Source organism: Opisthorchis viverrini (genome assembly GCF_000715545.1).
Source record: "Opisthorchis viverrini unplaced genomic scaffold opera_v5_108, whole genome shotgun sequence".
Classification (NCBI taxonomy): domain Eukaryota; kingdom Metazoa; phylum Platyhelminthes; class Trematoda; order Opisthorchiida; family Opisthorchiidae; genus Opisthorchis; species Opisthorchis viverrini.
In genome coordinates, this window is record NW_008751766.1 from 26,419 (window position 1) to 45,911 (window position 19,493).

The window sequence follows — 19,493 nt, forward strand, 5'->3', positions numbered from 1 at the left end:
TATATATATATATATATATATATATATATGTATATATATATAAACTAAACGAACTTTATGGTTGTACGGCAGTGAAGCATCAGTGCCAACACTGATGTTGCTGTCATTGATGATGGATGTGATGTGCATTTCATACGGTAGCTGTGCATGTACTTATCCCCCTGAAAACATGTAGGTGTGACGTGTATGGAAATCCTAAGATGAGGTCTGGTTGATGATGATGATGATGTGCATTTCATACGGTAGCTGTGCATGTACTTATCCCCCTGAAAACATGTAGGTGTGACGTGTATGGAAATCCTAAGAGGTATTGAGGTCTGGTTCTGTCAGTCATTTGACCTCCGATAGAACATTCTGACGAAAAAAGTCTAGTATCAATCAAGACTAGTGTTACTGTTTGAGGAGTGTATTGTATTCCTGAATGTGGTACTGACCAAAATGTATTCGATTTTAATTCATCCACAAATTGTCACGAACTGCATCATTGCTCAGGTGGCCTGTAGAATCATAGTGTTTGTACTTCCTTGAGGACCATACAACAAAATTGTCACATTGGAACTTTAAACTGGGTAGTGGTAAAACTCGGAATATTGTGAGCTCCGGTGCAATAAGTGAGACCTTTCCACAGAATGTGGTTTGTACACTCCAGTAGCTACGTTCTTATAATGTAAGGTTCGCAGCGGACACATATGGTTTTCGGGACACTATTTCAGTCCTTCAGTTTGAAGCAAATCCTTCATATCCGTTGGTTCTCATGCAGATAGCGCGCTGTTACGTTAACAGATTCACCACTACTGTTTTGCAGTTTAGCACTTTGGCTCACCGAAATGTATAAAAACCCAAACTGCCCTCTGTATCGGATACGGTAACATTATCAGCATCCCAGCTAACACATAACTGTGCTATTTACCAAGAAGCGTTCTGATGTCTCCATAAGGTTAGAGGCGTTGACGAATAGTATGCCAAAACAACAAGAAGCATAAAAGAAATTCTGCTGTCATTGACATTTCTCATCTTTTACAGCTAATTTTTCCTGCCATCTGTCGTACTTAGCTTGATAATAACACAGGTTCCGGTGTACCTACATTTACCTACGTGGAAAGCTCCCTTATAAGCAGAGCTTCGTTGGTCTAGTTTGCGCTCTACACTGTAGGAATCTTCAGAAGATTACTGATACGAATTGTGCAAATTAAGTGATGTCTATCGGTGAAACTCAGATGAAACTTGCTTTAGCTGAAGAGCATTGCAAGGAATTCCAGAACGGCTTTGTGCCCCAATGTGGTCCGAACTTTGATGAGCAACACACAAATGAAAAGTATTTAACCACAGAACCACTTACCTAGCATATTAACTGTGACCGTAGTGTCCGAACGTCTTCACACTGTATAGGGCTTGTCGTTGCCTAATGTTTATGCTGCAGGTTGGAGTCATGAAAGGGTTGAAAACGCTTCTTTTTCTTCTCTCTATTCTTACTGCACCAACCACTGAGAAAACAGGACGTATCGATTTGTAACATTATTTTAGTCTGTCGTAAATACAAGGCATGCACAGTAATTGTCAAATCTTGTTGATTGTGAATTATTATTTTCTACATCAGAAAGCTTCTCTTCAAAAACAATTTTACGCAAGAGTCAGACATAAGGTTTACACTATTGTTTAGTGCTATTGACAGAGGTTTGAGGATAGACGTGTCAGCATCAGAGACCCAAGGAACGGCGCTGAATGAGACATAAGGAAGTGTTTGCCGGAGAAGTAGCTTATAACCATTTGTCTGTATGTTTCTCATGGGATGAAATCCGGACCACTCACCCTATGCAATTCTGAAGAACGTTGCCCACCGTGGTACAACAAACCTGTTATGGCTACCTTTAGAAAAAAAGCCTGACTAGATCCTTTGTAAGAAGGATTTTGATCAAAATGCAGCTTATTGTCTGAGCCGGGGCACTTAAAGCTGACAGAAGCTTAAACGGTTAATCGTAATTTGTTGCTCCTTCAAAGTAATATTCCCCGATTTGGTTTCTTTAGAGGTCAGCAAAGCCACCATGCAGTGTTCACATAAGGCTAATGAATTCCGTGGATTCAATGGGCAATGACAAGCGTCCGCTCCAAAATAGAAACACAATTAATTCGTTTGGCAGTTGAGAAAAAACACGATTTTCATTTATACTGCGCCATATTGAGGACGAAAGCGGTGTAGATAGAAAGGAGCATTCTTATTGTGTTAGCCTCACGTAATTACCAGTTGTGGTCCGTGGAGAACAAATGTCTTTACGTTTAGTGATACAGAGGGTGCAAACTTGCGCCCTGCTAAGCAGGCCAGGTGCTAATTTTACTCCCAGTCTCACAAAGCGTACTCCCAGGACCACTCCTGACGGGAGTATCGAAGGAATATGATCACGGTTTGCTAAATCATACATTCTGCGAGTGAAGGGACATGGCTTTTTCTCAAGGGGCACGTAGGACACTCTCATAATACAGGCTTTAACAGATTGAGCAGAAACATTTACGTATGTTTTCTGTCTTCAAAAAATGGAATGAAAAGAACGTGTTGGCACCCAATTTCTTCTACCTCGATAATTGAGATCTTAAGCGCTCTCAAAATGTATTTTTTGACCAGTAATACTCACTAATACCGTATGGAACTTTGAACTTGCCGGTATGACACAGATCTTTTATGGCACTTACATTTCGCTTAGAAGACACCGTTAACCGTTCGGCAACGCAAAGCTTCGTTTTTAACTTACCTTACTCTGCTAAATTACTAAGCCGACTGTATGGAAACAAGGTACCTTTCTAATGAACCAGGAACGTTCGACCAGGAACTGCGTTGTGTATGTACTTAGTACTCACCTGTTTTGGTCAGATGAGTGCGCACAAAACTGGCACAAATTCAACTTTGTTCCCCTACCATCCTCATTTTGGGCCATCCCATTCCCGTCTCGATGCGGTGATTAGGGCTGGTCTACGGCATAAGGGAATCACTAGGACGAAGCTTTGCAGAGCTAGTTAGAAATGCATGTTTTTGCCGTGTCTTAATTTTGAACCCCTGACAGAGACGTGCAAAATGAGTGCATCACCGCTAATTTATCCATACATACAAAATGCGTCTGAGTTGCCATACGTGAGCAAGTGAACGGATTTGTACTTCAGCACTATGTATTGTCTTTCAGAGGACCGTGCGTATTCTAAGCTTTCAGTAAGGGACTACTGAATGCTATGCTTCTGATGGATCTTAAGGGTGGCATGTACTTTTCCGCTCAACCTAGGCAATTATAACTCACTGAGGTTGAGCTTCCTTCAAGGTAGAACTTCAGCATTACTTAAGTCTTTATTTTGAGTGAGACAGCCCTTTAAGATGTGTGTTCTTTGCCATCCAAATAAAATAGTTCCTTTCTTGAAATTTGGTGGTTACCGTATCACGGAACAGAAACAATCATCTTAAACTAAAGTGAAAAAATGTGAAAAATGACTTTTTGACCTACCACAACCGGTTTTAGATGTGGGCAATTTTCGGTAACACGAGAAAACCGATTCCCTACAGTTGTTGCTTCACTTCATTTTTTACGACCAGAATAGGTTTGTCCTTCAGCCATTGCTTTAACCCTCAACCACTGTTATTCGTTTTCACTTTAAAATAAAGCCACTCTCCACTACATAGCCTATACATATGAAGGACATCTTTTCTTAAGCAAGTTTTATTGTCACAGCTGGATTTGATTGGAGATGTCTGCGAGGCCACACAGCCCTACAACAAGTACCATCATTGTAGCAAAACAGAGTATGCAGATAGCCGTAAACAAATAATGGTAATTTTCACCTCTTTTATTTTAAAGCGTCAGCCTAACTTTATAGCAACTGTTATATGTATGTTGCGCTTGGTACCACCTTCTGACGAAATGCGTGAATTCGCAATACCTGCTCTTGCTGTCTAATTTACTGCTGATGGGAGTGGATTAATGAGGTAGTATTCAGAGGAGTCTATAACCAACTACCTCCTGAATAAAGTACTTTGTGCTAATAGACCGAATTCGCCTAAAAGTTTATCGAGAGAAACCAGTAAAGTCACGGGATAAATGCGTATTTTTTCAGTGGTAGCCACTAAATCTGTCAACCAAAATAGACCCAATAGTGTTCAAGGTAGCTAACTTAAGCTAATTACGGACTACTGTCCCTCCTTGAGATGTCTGCCGGCTGTTAACATATGCACCTTCTAGATCATAAGCCTCTTTTACCCACTAGTAACACCATTCTCTGTTTTGCTTCATTCGTTTCCATCTATGACTTTTGTGGTCAGACGCTGGTAAAAATTTAGGTACACATGTAGAATGCACATGTTTTTCGCAGACATTGCTTCTATTGTTTTAAGAGGCCTCTGGGTGATGGGTATTGTTGTCGTTCTATAGAGTATCACACAGGATCATCCAATTTTTATCGGATGCAACGTAGTCCGTGAGCTGTTGGACTGCAAGTGTGTCCGTGAAAGATACTGGATATATAGTGAGTGAAGTGCTGGAATTAAGGACTTATTTCATGTGCTGATGTTTACATCCCAATAATGGTGAAGTAACTTTTAGGAATCGATGCAAGCAAACTAAATGTGAGCACAATAAGGAACCAAATACGATGTAAGTAACTAACTATGTTTTCAACTGAACACCCCCAGAATTTTACCGCAAGATTAGAATTCGCTTTGTTAAATGCAAGACCATCTTTGCTACACTCAGTATAATCTCTCGGTTGGGGGAGCTCCAAAGTCAGTACCAACTGTATTTCAATAGGAACTATGCACAGTTCCTTGGTTGTTTTGCGTGAATGTTGCCGCTGTGCGTCCAATATGGTACGCATAATTAAAACTGGATAGAGGCAATAGCACACTGGAAAATTAGCTTTGGCTCTTTGTTGACTAGCATTACACTGGACCATTGATTTCCAAACCGTTCAATTACACTTTTATTAACTGGCCCTCATTATAAGATTTTTGCTATTCCGAGGTGAATTTCGTGTGGTGTAAGTTTTGCAAAACGAGTAGGAAAATTAGTATTTGCTTTAGAAATAAAAAATAAAGAATAATTGGGCAATAAAAATTTAAACAAATGGTGTGTAACACTTGGTTTGAGTTGCTTAGTGTAATCTACTTTGACAGTCATTTCGCACTCCTATATGCATCTTAACTGATACAGTAATATATTTGTTTAACATATTTTCCGTGATAGAACGAGTTGTTGGATGGCTTATTTGTCAGAGGCGGTAGTTCTCATGTTATTGTTTTTGATGCAGTTTACCACTTGAATTTGAGTACCGTACTGCATTCTCTAAAAGAACTTGTCACTTCTCTCTAGTCAAGTATGGAATGCCACACAAAAACTGTAATAATAGTGTCTTAGACGTAAACATATTTAGCCACGGTGCGACCCGATGGAAGCACGAAGGTTGCAGTACTTCCAGGTTATCCATGCTTAGACACTAGGATATTCCTATCAGTAATTTTCCGTCTTAACCACTGAGCTGCTCTAAAACAGAGGAAAATATTCGTAAGTTTCAGTCATAAACCGTGTTCTGAAAGCACAAGCCTAGGGTTTCCACTAGGCATGAGAATGAAATTCGGCATAAAGTCTTACCGACCAGTTCGCGACTGCATACAAAATTGGAACTCTCAGGCTACTTGTTGTTCGTTACGCAAACCGCCCACACACCGCTGACCACTTTCTGTCACTGGTATTTCGGGTGAGTGGCTCTGTGGTATGCAAACAAGTTTGCTCTCCACGCTTGGCGCATATGTAGTTTTTTAAGTGTGTGCCGACATTTACAAGTTACAGGTTGTGACAAAATTGTATTGTCCTCCTTTGAGCAAAAGTGGGCAGGCAGACACATCCACGCAATTCTTTGTTCAAAATAAGTTGGACCAGTTTATGAAGTGGCTCTGTAGCCAAGCACTCCGTGATGTCTACTTTTGTGATCGTGCGAAGTGATCACTCATTATGTGAAAATGAAAGTTTGACATCTGAATCTCAAATGGCTGTAATTCACTTTTTAATTTAATGGAATCCTTCAGTCAGTGGTTACCCGTAATGATTAGCCTGACTGAAGGTCGAGTTTAGTGCTGCTCTTTTCGACAAGCAAAAAGTCGAGTAGTTCCATCGGAACATGCATATTGTTCAAAGGAGTGTTGTGGGTACAACCTATGACTTGCACTGAATATCTTATGTCCAACGGTGTCGATGTTCTGATTCTTTTCTTTCTCGAAATCTAGGATACCTATTTTAAATTGTATTTGGTAGGGAACACGTTATTCCTAAACGGTTAGGATTCTTTGGTGAGCCACCCTAGTATTTATCTTTTAATAACGGTTTCTCTCAAAGACCTGAAGTGTTCTCTGTAGAGCTGGATGACAATCTGAATCTCAGAACAGAAAGGCTGCTCCAAAATGCAAATTCTTACTTCATAGTTGTTATGCATGAAAGAACACCCACAGCGAATAAGACACTCATGATACTTTTGAATAAAGGGGAATAACGCCCGAATCGGGTAAACAGATGCCCGCAGTAAACAGATGGGGACCGCAGTCATCCGTACTATGAGCGTAACCTCTCCCAACAGGAAGAAACTACTTGTTTGTGTAAAGGAGTCACCCTTGGTTTCCAATTCGTACCCATGCATTCGTTAAGCACGTTCTGGATTCTTGTCATCTTGGCGTTGTTTATCAAACTTCTATGAACATCACTAGTTCATCACTATTCCTTGGATCATGTGGTAATGCTTAGTCATTTGGAGTCAATCATTTTGACTTATTATGAGCCCTTCCATATGAAGGAAAAATGTCATTTTCATCTAAATATCGATATTTGGCTTTGTATTCTGCTACCCTGTTTGACAAAATGACCCATACAGAATCCAAGAGGTGGTTTTTGTCAGAAATTAATTCTTATTTGAGAGGATAAATTTCCATACATACATTAGTGTGAATCACTTGGGCTTTCATTACCAGAGAAATAAATGGTAACGCATCTCCGTTGTAGCATTCTGTAAATTGGAGCTGAACCTTTTTTCTAGTTTACTTTGTGATGTCTTGTTTTATGCAGCAAGGTAAGTATGCCTTGTCTTACATTTCTTCCTTTCGATGACCTGCCTGGAGGGACAACACAACAGACTGTTCCGAAACAATCCATTGTATCAGAATCTATCGATGCAGTAGAGAATCCGTGATACACTGGCGTACCTGCCATTTAGAAAGGAATTGTGTAAAATTGGCGGAAAGTCGAAAAAAATCTGTTGAGCACCCCACCAATGGAGTGTTACTTCTAGCCATTCTATGCCTGGACTTCGATTAGGTCCCGAAGGAGCCTTCCCCTGACTTTTAACCAGGTTCGGCTGCCTGGCTTGACTCATCTTCAAAGGACTTCACCTTGTTTTCCGGTATAAATGAAAGCTGTTGTTCATTGCAATTTTTAGTTTAGAGTGGAAGTAATTGTTTGATAGAGTATGGATGAAGAATTGATGCTTTAGTCATAATCAAAAGCAAATTGAAATTTGTTTGTCTCTCAAGGAGCACTCATTTAAACTCACTGATTGTCAACAGCTCAATACTAAGCCCACAGAAGCCGTATTTCCACACCACAGCAGCCAGCGAATGAAAGCTGATCTCGTTCTAGAATATAAGTAGCACAAGATTCAGGTGGTTTCACGTGGCTATGACAGCTGACTGCCATTGAGATTTTCACATGGCTAAGACTGCAGGCGTAGCTTTTGCTGCGGGCATCAAACTTTTTATCCCATCTGCTTTAGTCCCTTATATGGGTTGCACTTTGGCCAACCGAATTATCCATTGTGATTTTGACTGACAGGTGAAGCACTTTTAGTTTGACTAGCAACCCCGTTCTTAGCTCCTAACTTGATTCCACCTCACGGCCCTCTACTCCTACGTACTGTTCCTCTCACTGTTGTCACTTAAATGAAGTGTAGCTTCATTTTAAACCCCAATCCTAGCAAAGCGTATGACTCCGATGTCATGGCCAGCTGCTCGGTTGTATTAGGTTATTTCAGCTTGACTTGAGAAGCCTTGGTGTCATAGTCAGCCTCAACGTCGAAGACAGGCGAGTGTGCATCAAGCCCACTGTCCTGCGCCGCCGAAATGGCAAAAATCAAGCTTTGACTCACTGTCTGATTCAAGTGTCTTCTATATCAGAGACAGCAACATCAATGTTACCAATGATGCTTCACCACCGTACAACCACAAAGTTTACCTAGCTATGTTGGAAGGAAAATAATAGAAAAGAGTGGGTGAGAGAGGGAACTTGGTGCTAGCCTACCTCAAGCATCTCCATCTACATCTCCAAGCGTTCAGTCGGACTATCTGGAAACTGACAACACGGGTGGCACTACCATCGATCAGCCGCCATTTTTTTATTACAATGGTATGATGGTTGTCAGTGTATCCAAGAAAGCTTGTGCTTGGCCTTCGTCTTCAAAAATGGAGACGTCGTCTTTGGTTATTCTACTGGTGACAGTCCTTAACGCTGGACAGCAATGTGATCTGGTTTCCACTTCTGGCTTCACAGGAAATTCACAAACCTTGTGTTCTGGAGTTGCTACAACATTAGGTTAGGGTTCAAAGGACATCCATCAGTGCGGTGAACTTCGACGAGAGTGAGCTTTGACAACCAAGGCTCCTTTCCTATTTGAGAAAGCGACACACATCGCAAGGTTGTGTGATGGTTTCACGTGGTTTTATGTGGAGGAGCCTGACAACCTTAATGGGATTTCAGAACATGGAAACGGTTTTTATGAAGGCATGGTTATCATTTAGAGAAACCATAGACGTAAAAACAATACAATTTCTTGGCTTCTGATAAGGTGCACCAAAGTATTCGAAGTTTGGACTATGGGCAAAATAGTATTAAGTCATCTGGGGCAAATATCTTCCTGAATAAAGTGGACAATATCACAAATAACATTTTTCGGTGGTTCATTGTGAGATTACAGGTATATCCAACCCCGTACGATGTATTCCATATTTTTGTGCGACAAACTGTAAGTTAATTTTGCTATAACATCAAGAATTGAAGTAAAGTACATAAAGTTTCATGATGCTCATCATAGGGCTCAACGTGTCAATCACATCACAAACACAAGTAAATCTGCCCTGGGTTCCACGCGTCTCACCGAACCAGATATTCATTCCCTACGGTGGTCTCTCCAAGTGTTTCATCAGATTGAAACCATTCATCCACTTGGAAAGGTGGAAATTCGTAGCAAATTACATAACACATATTTACACGTGTGAGCACGTGGAGAATTAATGACCTATAACAATGGGAATCACACATAGTCGCTGTTGGCTTGATTGACAGTATGCACGTGAAGCGGGTTTCAGTCTATTATTAGCTGGTCTTTTATCCTGCATCAAGATTGGTATCTTTTTAATTTACGTTCCTTTACACAGAGTAATTCACGTCTAGCTGTCTAAGCCCTCAATTACGTGCAAGGCCTGAATTCGATTGATCAGCTATGAGAATATAATCTTTCTTGAATTTGGAACAATACATTTAGTCAGAGCGTTGCTGTAGTGTGACTGCTTTTCGGTATTAGATGTAGTGCAAACGAAGGTTGTTACAAGTACGGTCTGATTAACTCATGTTCTTAGAGTCTTTTCTTGTGGAAAACCATCTGAAGGGGTCTGCCGCACTGGTCTCTTCTAAAAGGAACACAGTTTTCATGTTATCCATCAAAATGCGTTCTTCGTAAAAGCAGCTTCTCATCTACAATAGTGCTTTTGGAAAAAACAAGGTTTGATATCCGTTCCCTCAACTCATCACTCTGTGTGTATGATCTGACCTGTAAACGATGAATCTCAGGTTATACAGAATGCAGAGTCAATCCAAATATGACAGCTATGCCGTAGACGTCTCTTTTATCGCTGGTCAGTTTTTTTAATGAGCCCAGTTTTTTATAGCATGTGATCTCAAGAATCGCACGTGATTAACTTCCTCAAGAGCATCAACTTATTCAGCAGTTTCATTTAAAACCAGCATGCATCCTGCGTCAAAATTCGACGGGCTGTTGTTTGGTACCAACCGCACACAGGTACTTCATAAACCCTGCAGTGACATTCACTGATTAGATATAGATGTGATGAATCTGACGACACTGACATATTTGGGTATCATGAGGTAGTCACTGTGGTACTAGAATGAAGAATCTGTGGTCTGCTAGAATTCCACAATTTCATTGCAGTTGTTTGATGCAGCAAAGTGTAAATACGTCATGATCATGTATTGCTTAGTATAACAATTTGCGTAATCACATGGGAGTCTGGCACAGCATGCCAGCTATGCTCGTCATTGGCGGCATTGCATAGATGCTGGTATTACGCAGATCCACCTTCATGTGTCTTCCGATTCGAGGAAATTGTTAAACCAGACTTTTGTTGCGTGAATTTTGTTGGTTGATCCGGCAAAGAATGAAGAACTCGTAAAATACGGAATACTAGTTAATGTGGACATAATCTAAACAGCTGGCAGTTTACAACAAAACCCCTACCCATAGAGAAAAGCTATATTATCTCCTTCAAAGCAGTGATGGCAATAATTTAGGCTGATAGACAAGGAGTGGGGTTTCAGCAGAAACGTGCTATCATTTGACAACTTAGGTAGCGCAGACTTTTGACCGTTGTTGGAGTTTGAAGTACTAATTTCTTGCCGCTTGCGGAGGCAGATTTGATTACGGTCTTTCGGATTTATTGATGGCGAATGGCACTCTAACCGAGAAGAAAGCATATTGCGGACCACTGAGTAATCAAACAAAACCTATAGGGCTTACTTATGCCACGAGCGAGAGTTTTGTGGTTCGTATACCACAAAAGCCTCAGAAAAGTCGAAATTAAAACTGTGCTTCTATCAGACAATCTCTATATTTGCGTTTTCCCTCATCCTTCACTGACTGGCTATCAACCACTTGGTACAGTGCTGTCCGTTAGTCACTAACAATCACGAATTCTACTACCTACCTGTAAAACCTCAACATGTCAACACGAATGCGATAGCTTTATATGTGAAAAATGTCCGTACCATACTCTGCAGGTATTTCGAGATCAGTTGCACAGTTTAGCCTCCTTTCTGGGCCTGATTACGTCGTGGTAATGCCGCCCGGGTTTGAATTCCAAGAAACATGGATAAAACGTAAATTAATTGGCAGTGCTGTTCACCGAGTGGTCATGTTGTCTCTCTGACAGCAGAAAAGAAATAAAAAAACGATGAAATGGAAAATCAAAATAAATAGTCGAAATTTAGGCAGAAATTATGAAAATTAGCCGACTTCTGGAATGCTTGCTAGCACCACAAATTATTCGACATGTATTGCGCAACAGCTTCAAACTAGTTTCAGGTGACCACAGTCTGGTCTCTGGAAGAGAAATTTGTTGGCTGTTGTTTTGCTCACAGAATCATCTGAGACTGAATGGACAAGCTGCCTTCTTTAACTAATTAGTACGAATACAGAAGATTCGAATGAGTATTAGGAACTGACTACAGTGGATTCAACCTATTCTTAGCACGCAAACTTCACTAGATGAACATCTTGCACTTATATTTACTTTGTATCTTATGTTGTATGTGGATGGCTAAGAACCGAGTAAGGTAAACTAGGGTACAAACTGATGAAGGATGTGAGACTAAGATTTGCGAAGCAAGTTGTTTGTGCAAAAATTCCATACACACAACCTGTTTTGAGGAGCTGGTATAAGCGCAACTTCCCGTGGCTTCAAGCGAGTAAATAAGTCAGACTAAACTATATAAGGACACCTCGATCCTCCTTATTTTGGTTACTGGAAGGGATTTCGACAAAACTCAGCTTCTAGAAAGTTTAACTTTTCGCTATGCATGATGCTGTGCTTAAACCAGTGAACTGGTTCGTTAGTTGCAGTTGTGTGGGAGTGAGATAGTGAATAATTTGGTGCTGTGATAGACCGGTACGAAGTGCAAGGATGCGTTGTAAAGTATTCATTTCGAACTTGACACAAGCAAATGCCATAGTCAACTGACGAAAAACACGAAATTTCCGGAGTACTGCACTGTTAGGAATTAACGTTCCAGCTGTGAAATTATCTACCATTTAGGTGAGCGCATTGTGCTGGTACCAAATGAAAGGTATTCGAAAGGGTGCGTGACAGAATTCTAGAGGAAAAAACTTTCCGGAAGCAGTAAAACCTAGTTTATTATATTCTGGGAAAGTGTCAGTACGTTTCATGCCACTATTGACCGGTCGCCATTAGATATGTCTGACTTACTTTGATTCAGTTTTTATTATCGTGGAACCATCTTTGTCACCAAATGAGAATGAATGGTTAATTGACAGCATGCATTCAAAGTCAAACTGCGGGATGGACCACCCTTAATGGTTGGAGAGCTCTCTGACGGAAGCGTTTTAACATAAAGTGTTTTTTTTTTCAAAATAAACAGTTGTCACTTAGCCGGTTAACTAATTATTTCGGTGTGAACCCCTCTGACTGGATACAAGCATTATCGAGACAGTACTGCAGAGGCGATGTAACATGTGGATGGACTAGTTACGGATTTGGGCTCTACTGTTCCTCTTTTGAATGTGTATCCGAAAATGGGCGTTGAAGGTATTCAGTTCGGGCAGCCTTTACGAATAAGAAAGGAACAGCAAGGTTGCCGGTGCATAAAAGCCAAGTCATCCGTCAGTGTGGATGTTCTAGAATCTTCCAACATAAAATAGCCTATATGGACGCGAAAGAACCTCATGAGAGATATACAAAAAAAGGCTTGGAAATCGATAACGCAGGGAAGTAAGCATAGAATGCGGCATGAAGCTCTGTTTCGATCCCATGTCTAGTGTGTGAAACTCAAACCCTACTGAACAGGCTTTTCCGATGCACTCGATATGTAATTAAATGATACAGGCTAAGTAGCGTAGCTTACTGATATTGGCGTATTTCAGTAACGAGACGCATTAATTAATGGGATACTGAAGACAACAATATGTGAATCTCAATTACTTGTCTTTTTTAACATTACGGTACGATCCCAAGTCGCAAAAAGCTCCAACAAAGTCATCCGCTTCAAGTAAGCAGATTTGGACCGAAAGTATTCAGGCTGCGCTTTAATCGAATTAAGAATGTCATCTTATCTTCTCAGTTCGGTCTGAAATCTGAAATCTGATTTCATGGCGCTACTGGGTGTTTTTTCTAACATGGTCACGTGCAATTCTACTCCACGAAGACCAAATTCACCGTAAAATATTTTGGAATCCATGGTACTCGTGCATCAGTCTGATGATGATAGAATACGTGTCTGTGGTATGATACCAGTTCTGCATTTCATTTTGGAATAACGAAGTTGCACAATTCATGGATAGATAGCAACCAAACCGTGATACTGGTCGGTCACCTCAATATGGTCTTATGTTTGGCCCGCATCAGTGGGATTATTATGATACTCGCTGAAATATGCTCCTTACTATCTTTCGTTACCCGGACTATTCAGTAGGACGCGCCACCCAAGTGTCTAAGGTTCATTAGCAGGGGATTAAGTGAAGGCTGTCTGCGATGAATATCGCTTGCACTTCCTTCTTACCCATACAGATTCCAACTCAAGGCGAGTAATAATTTTAGCAGTTGTGGAAAAAGTCTGAAAAATTCCTGAAGTCACAACCTTCTATCGAGGGGTTCCACTTGCTCACTTGCAACTTTTATCTGTCGCCCACAGCTCAGGACATTCACTGAATTTACTCTGCATAACAAAATAGTTTTTCTCAGTAGCAGACAGGAGACGTATTTTGTGGAGGACAGTTTGGCTGATTTACTCATGGGATAAGAAGCGCTCAAAGTATAACGTTTGACTTCATTTGTTGGGACTGCTCATTTCATATTTATCAATCGAATTATGTTGCTGATTGCAGATAGGCACCAGAATTTCATCCGCGTGCGGACTGTTTGGCGATGGTGATCACATAGTGATCAAGTTTGCCTTGAAATGTGTTCAGCTTGTGCATGCACTCATGCATCTACTAACTTCTATTTACTTTCTACAACAAGAGCAGTTGATTCAGTCCATCGGGTGCACCATGTACCCGAAAACTCTAGCTCATGCGTTATTTACCAGATCATTTGCATTTGTAACGATGTCCACTTAGGCGGAATGAACTGCCGCGGAAAAAATCAATGGTACATCAAGATTGCAAGACCAAGAATATCAAGATCAGGAATACTGCTTAATCTATTGGTCACAAGGGGTGGTTGACTCTGAAGCAGCTCTCAAAACACCGTTTTACGATCTCAGTCGAACGGTCTTGTCATTCACTGAACCACGTTTCATCAAAACACAGCTACTGGAATTGTGCGTACAGACAATTTCGGCTCCGCTACTTCCGTGACCATAAACTGACTTCCCTCTTTGAAATTCTCGACGCGCACTGCTGATACTATGTACAGTTGTGCATGACCTTACTTGCTTCACGTATTTTAATAATGATCCGATTATTATCTGTCTTCTGTCATTAAGTCAATGAGAGCCCATGTTTTACTTTGAAATGTACTGGCAGACCCATCGGCTCGGATAGCAGTACTGACCTATGTGACCCAGTCAGCTAGATCACCAGCCGTTTTCTAATCGGTTTTTCCTCTGAAATCTACTTCCATCTACTTCTGTCACTTTTACGTAGTCCAAATAGTTTACATACTGCTTTGCCAGATCAGCTGTAGGATATATTAGAGTAACTCAGTTTTATTTGAAAGGCTCCATCGGACAATAAAGGTGTGTGTTCAGGAGTACAAGTTAAGTTGTCTGATGGCCTTGTGTTAATAAGCCTCTTTATCATCAGGCAGCGCTCGTTGAATTGATCTGACAATCAGTTCATACGTAATCACGTTCGCAACCACCACACCATAGTAGTCCGCTTGGTTGTACAAAACCGTATCGGGGACATCAACAGATTTTGCTCGCTGATTACCACTGATGATCAGGTCCTTGGGCTGGGTAAGGGTCTTCCAACTTGGTCACATATCGTTTCTGTCCCCACCCCATTGGTGAGCTTATATTCCGCTGACTTGTTTTATCACTACTAAAATACCATATAGCTACAACCTGGTCATTTCATTTCAGACAAATCTGACCAGTCCAGCTTTGTTGGTAGGAGGTTTAATCATAAAAATGACCATCCCTCTGTTATGTACTACAGTCCTTACAATAGTTGCATGATTTTAGAGTTCTCAGTCGAATTTTTGGTTTTCCTCTTCATTTTAGATGTGTTCAGTATCCGATGGAACCTTCAGCGTGGTCTCAAAATACTCTGTCTGGACAACCCATAATGGAACAGGACGAGGCAGAAACAAGTCCGATAAGTATCCCTCGACAGTCTTCAATGTTCCGCAGCTACCGACACCTTCCCACTAATACGAGTGCATATGACAGCAGGATTTTCCTTCGCCCATGTTTGCCTCCTCCTGCAAGCGCGCCTTATCGTTCACATTATCTTTCGAATGAAGTTTCACCGTTCTGGTTGCAGAGGAGCTCTAGTGGTTAGTCAAAATCTGTTAGTAGTTGAATATAATCTCAAAGCTGCTACTTGTAAGGTGCCAAATAATCCAACCACAGAGTTAATCGAAAAGGCCATATTGCACTTTGTTCGGCGACAGAAACACACGCAGTAAATTCCCACTACTCTTTTTGGAATCTGGTACCCAGATGTGGTGAAAATATGGCAAAGTGAATCTGTTCTTGCCAAACCTGGCATCACAGTTGCGTTCCTAAACAAATTGATCACCGTGATCTTCCCTCTAAAAGGTTAGAATGAGGGCTTCAGTGTGGGAAATCCCACTTCAGACGCAATATACTACTCATTAGATTGTTCAAAACTCTGACAGCCCACGATCGGTTCCGCCTTTCATCAGATAGATATAGTCCCCCAGTTTCCGTCAACATTATGTTCTACCCGGGCCCAGATTGCATGGAATTGGCGAAATGCACTTATTTGCACACCAATTTGTTTTTGACGGGGGACTCACCTATCCGAATCCTTCGTTTATGTCAAAACCGAATTGATATTTCGCAAATCCCATCTTATTACGAGTGAGGTCAAAACTTCTCGGGTAGTTGGTTCATTTTCGGTCAGAATGTGTAACTATCACGATACCCGGAACAGAGGTTTATTGCTCAACTTTCCAACCTCCCAGGATCATATTCCCCAAGGTTGGATAATTAAAGTTAAATGAAATAGTTGAACCCTTTGGGTCTCGTACTTTCTGGAAATAAATTTCGCTATGACGACATGATTGAAAAAAAACTAAAGTGAAACGGTGCTACGTGAGCCATACAGTCATTGTGTAGGCTTATGCATCTGATGTCTGTCTAATGGATAAATTTTAGTGAACAAAATTAGGGTGTGTTTGGTTACTTTCGTGAAAAGGCCTTCGGCTACGCAAACCACAGGATGACTTTCTCCTAGTGAAGTCCGATAGGAGAGATTAAAGCATTCAGATGACCAGGTTGCCTGATCTTGGTATTCAAATCCTGAAGCCACACGAAACTCAGTGCCTGAAATTACTCGTATGTTCTAATCACAAAACAATAGCACGCTTGTCGAGCTCTCATCTAACGCTTACTCGTAATTCATGTTTTCATCCACACTATTCGGTAGTAAATTGCGAGAACCAGGAAGTACGTTTAGTCACTAAGGTATTCATCGCATCGGACTATACTCAGTGGAGTGTGTAAATAACGCCTAATCGTGTCTTACCTCTGCGGAGCAACCTCATATTCGTATCGTGAGTAAAGTCAGGAGGCATCTTTTACCATCGATAGTCTCACGGAGGAATGTGTGCATGTGTGGATTCTACCATTCGTTACGATTCATCGACAGCACTCATCCACACATACGCATAGTTGTGTGAAACTACAGGAATCAAATTTCACAAACGGAAAATTGTCACTCCAGATTTCTTAGCCAATGAGACGTGCGAATAGCTGCCTTTGTCGACTATGCGCCAAACTAACTTTTTGAGTTTGTGTCAGGTGCACTCACATAAAATGGATCAATGCATCGCAAGGATTGTTGTTAAACAAAGCATTAGGTTTTGTGTGTGTGATCGTTCTAAAGTGGATTTTACTGTGAACCAGGACAATAATCAAGAGCAGACTGCATGAACCTGGGGGCCTGTTCACATGGTGAAACGCATCAGCCCAGTCAAGGCTACCTACCAGAAACGTATCGATGATCCACAGAATTAACTGCAAGTATATTCACAATAGACTATCGCGTGAGCTGCGCTGGTAATCTCCAGTGAGCGGGAAACAGCTATTCTGTGCTAAACTGATTAATGCTACGTCCTGAAACTCAGCCTGACGCAATCTAGTTCACGTGGTTACTCCTACACACATCAATGGTACCACACGCACGTCGTCGGAAGACGAAGAATCGAGAAGCAACAGAAGACGGCTTTGACAATTAGATAACCGTCCGTTTTTCACTTTATTCTGATTGCTTCCCAAGCGCATACCTCACACATTTAAACCAATATAAAACGTCAAATAAGAAAATTATCTGTCATCTCTGATTTCATCCAAGAATGGACGTAGACCCGATTCTTGTGCTTCACATGGGCTATGAAACAGCTCGCATCCACATAAATCCAATGAAAGTGCAAGTGATGGCAGATATAAGCAAAAGCTTGAGAAGCTAGGCATTTCTTCACCACACTGCGATTCTGCCATGATGCAGTTACACTGAGCCGTGTACATCTCTGTTGATAATAGAATATTTGGCAAAAATATTCAGCCCTCATCAAAGTGCAGATAAGTGATTTTTGACACAGCACGGAATTTCCGTTGTTCTGCGCTTGGATGACCCGACGAACTGACAATATCGTAGTAGCTAGTTCGTGGTAGCTACGCCATGTCCTCACTAGCTTGTGTGGAAGTCGCTTACAGGCTATGTAATTCAAGGAAAGACTTTATTCTGTACTTTTTGAATTGACCATCTCTGTTCGGAGGACTGGGCAAGCTGTCAATTCGTATTTGACATTTTTTGGAACCGCCTGATGCCCTGTTGAGAAAGGTTCGAATCTGAGGGGCTGAGCATGTTCTGCACTTAGGTCCAAGGCTATGGATGATCGTCCAACAGGCGATCCCACATTGTTTGGTCAAAGAGTGTAAGTTAAGAAGTTAGCAAGTTGGAATTCTCAGGTCAGAAAGATACTGCAGGTTAGCAGAATCCAAAGGAAAGAATAAGCTGTAACGAATGACACCATTTTTCAGGATAGTATCGATTTCTAGTGAAACTCAATTAGGGAGTATTTGGTCCTTTTCGGGTCCAGAGGATCATCAAACAAAACAAGCTCCTTTGCATCAGACATCAAGGATATCACATCTAGACCCCATTTAAAATGAAACCAGGTGCCAAACTCTTCTTTTAAAAAACACAGAAGCCAAGTGGACAACACCGATATGCCAAAAATTTGTGGCGTTATTGTATGGAGTTCGCCGCTGTGAATACCTGGGTATTTCGCAAGGAGGTTTCGGGATAATGCTAGTGGCTATGGAGTCGTATGTGTTTGTAGTTTACCTTTCAGTTTAGCAACCGTCTGGGATGTGGTGGAATATAGTGGTACACTCGTACAGCGGTTACAGTAGTGTTTAACATTCGATATCGGAACGTCCGTTGTGTATCACGTTTTGGCTGGTCCCTGTCAAAAAATGGTTGCGAGTTCGTTGGTGCCATCAAATTCTGTTTGTATGACGTCTGCTCCAGTACTTGCCGTGACCTCCTGTAAATGCGTAATGTTTGCCTAAAATCCGCTGAGATAAGTACGAGGAATTACCAAATGAATTAACCAGAATCATGATCTCTACACTCCCTAATCCGGTGAAGATTAGCTGTCTATGAGTTTGAGAGATTAACCTCAAAAATCCTGGGCAAAAAGGGCACCAGTGACACGCGATAACCATACTGTAGGTCTCCATATTAGTGCACGGGTTCGAGTCTGTGCACCATTTACAAAAAATTGCACCCCTGAGATCCTCGCGGATAGTTTTTCGGAAAGTGTAATTAGAGGTAGTGTACACTCTGCTACGCGAAAGTTGATTGAGCTAAGTGTTTTGGAAAAAAGTGGGTCAAAAGAAGTCTGTTTGACCATAACCCGTAAGGATAAATGATGTGCAAATGAAACTGCAATCTCCAGTATTACAGACTGAGGCAGACTTTTGTTACTGATAACAGGTTCCGTACAGTTCTTCGCTTCAGTGGTTGGTTCTAGAAGAGGCAACCACCAAGCTCGTTCTGGTGGAAGCTCATCAGGTAGATGCAGCAGGACCCGATCGCCTTGTGTGGTTCAGGTGTGATGTCCACGTGGTTAACCCTAAAACGCAGCGGTTACCGAACTCACGCTATTTGATTTAGCACATACGTCGAAATATGTAAGTAGTCTAGTTACTCACTAGTGACTGGTTCCCTAACATCGTTAGTAGTCTAATTACTCAGTAGTG

At 41.3% G+C, this 19,493-nt stretch overlaps 1 protein-coding gene across 1 annotated transcript in view; it reads left to right on the plus strand.

Moving 5' to 3' along the window:
* Nucleotides 1-19,493, plus strand: part of T265_05680 (hypothetical protein) — a gene marked incomplete at both ends in the record, with an annotated part of 54,416 nt that overhangs the window by 7,226 nt on the left and 27,697 nt on the right. The window contains one exon of the mRNA XM_009170749.1: nt 15,258-15,532. Within this exon, the coding sequence (XP_009169013.1) occupies nt 15,274-15,532 (259 nt within the window). The remainder of the gene's footprint in view (nt 1-15,257; nt 15,533-19,493) is intronic.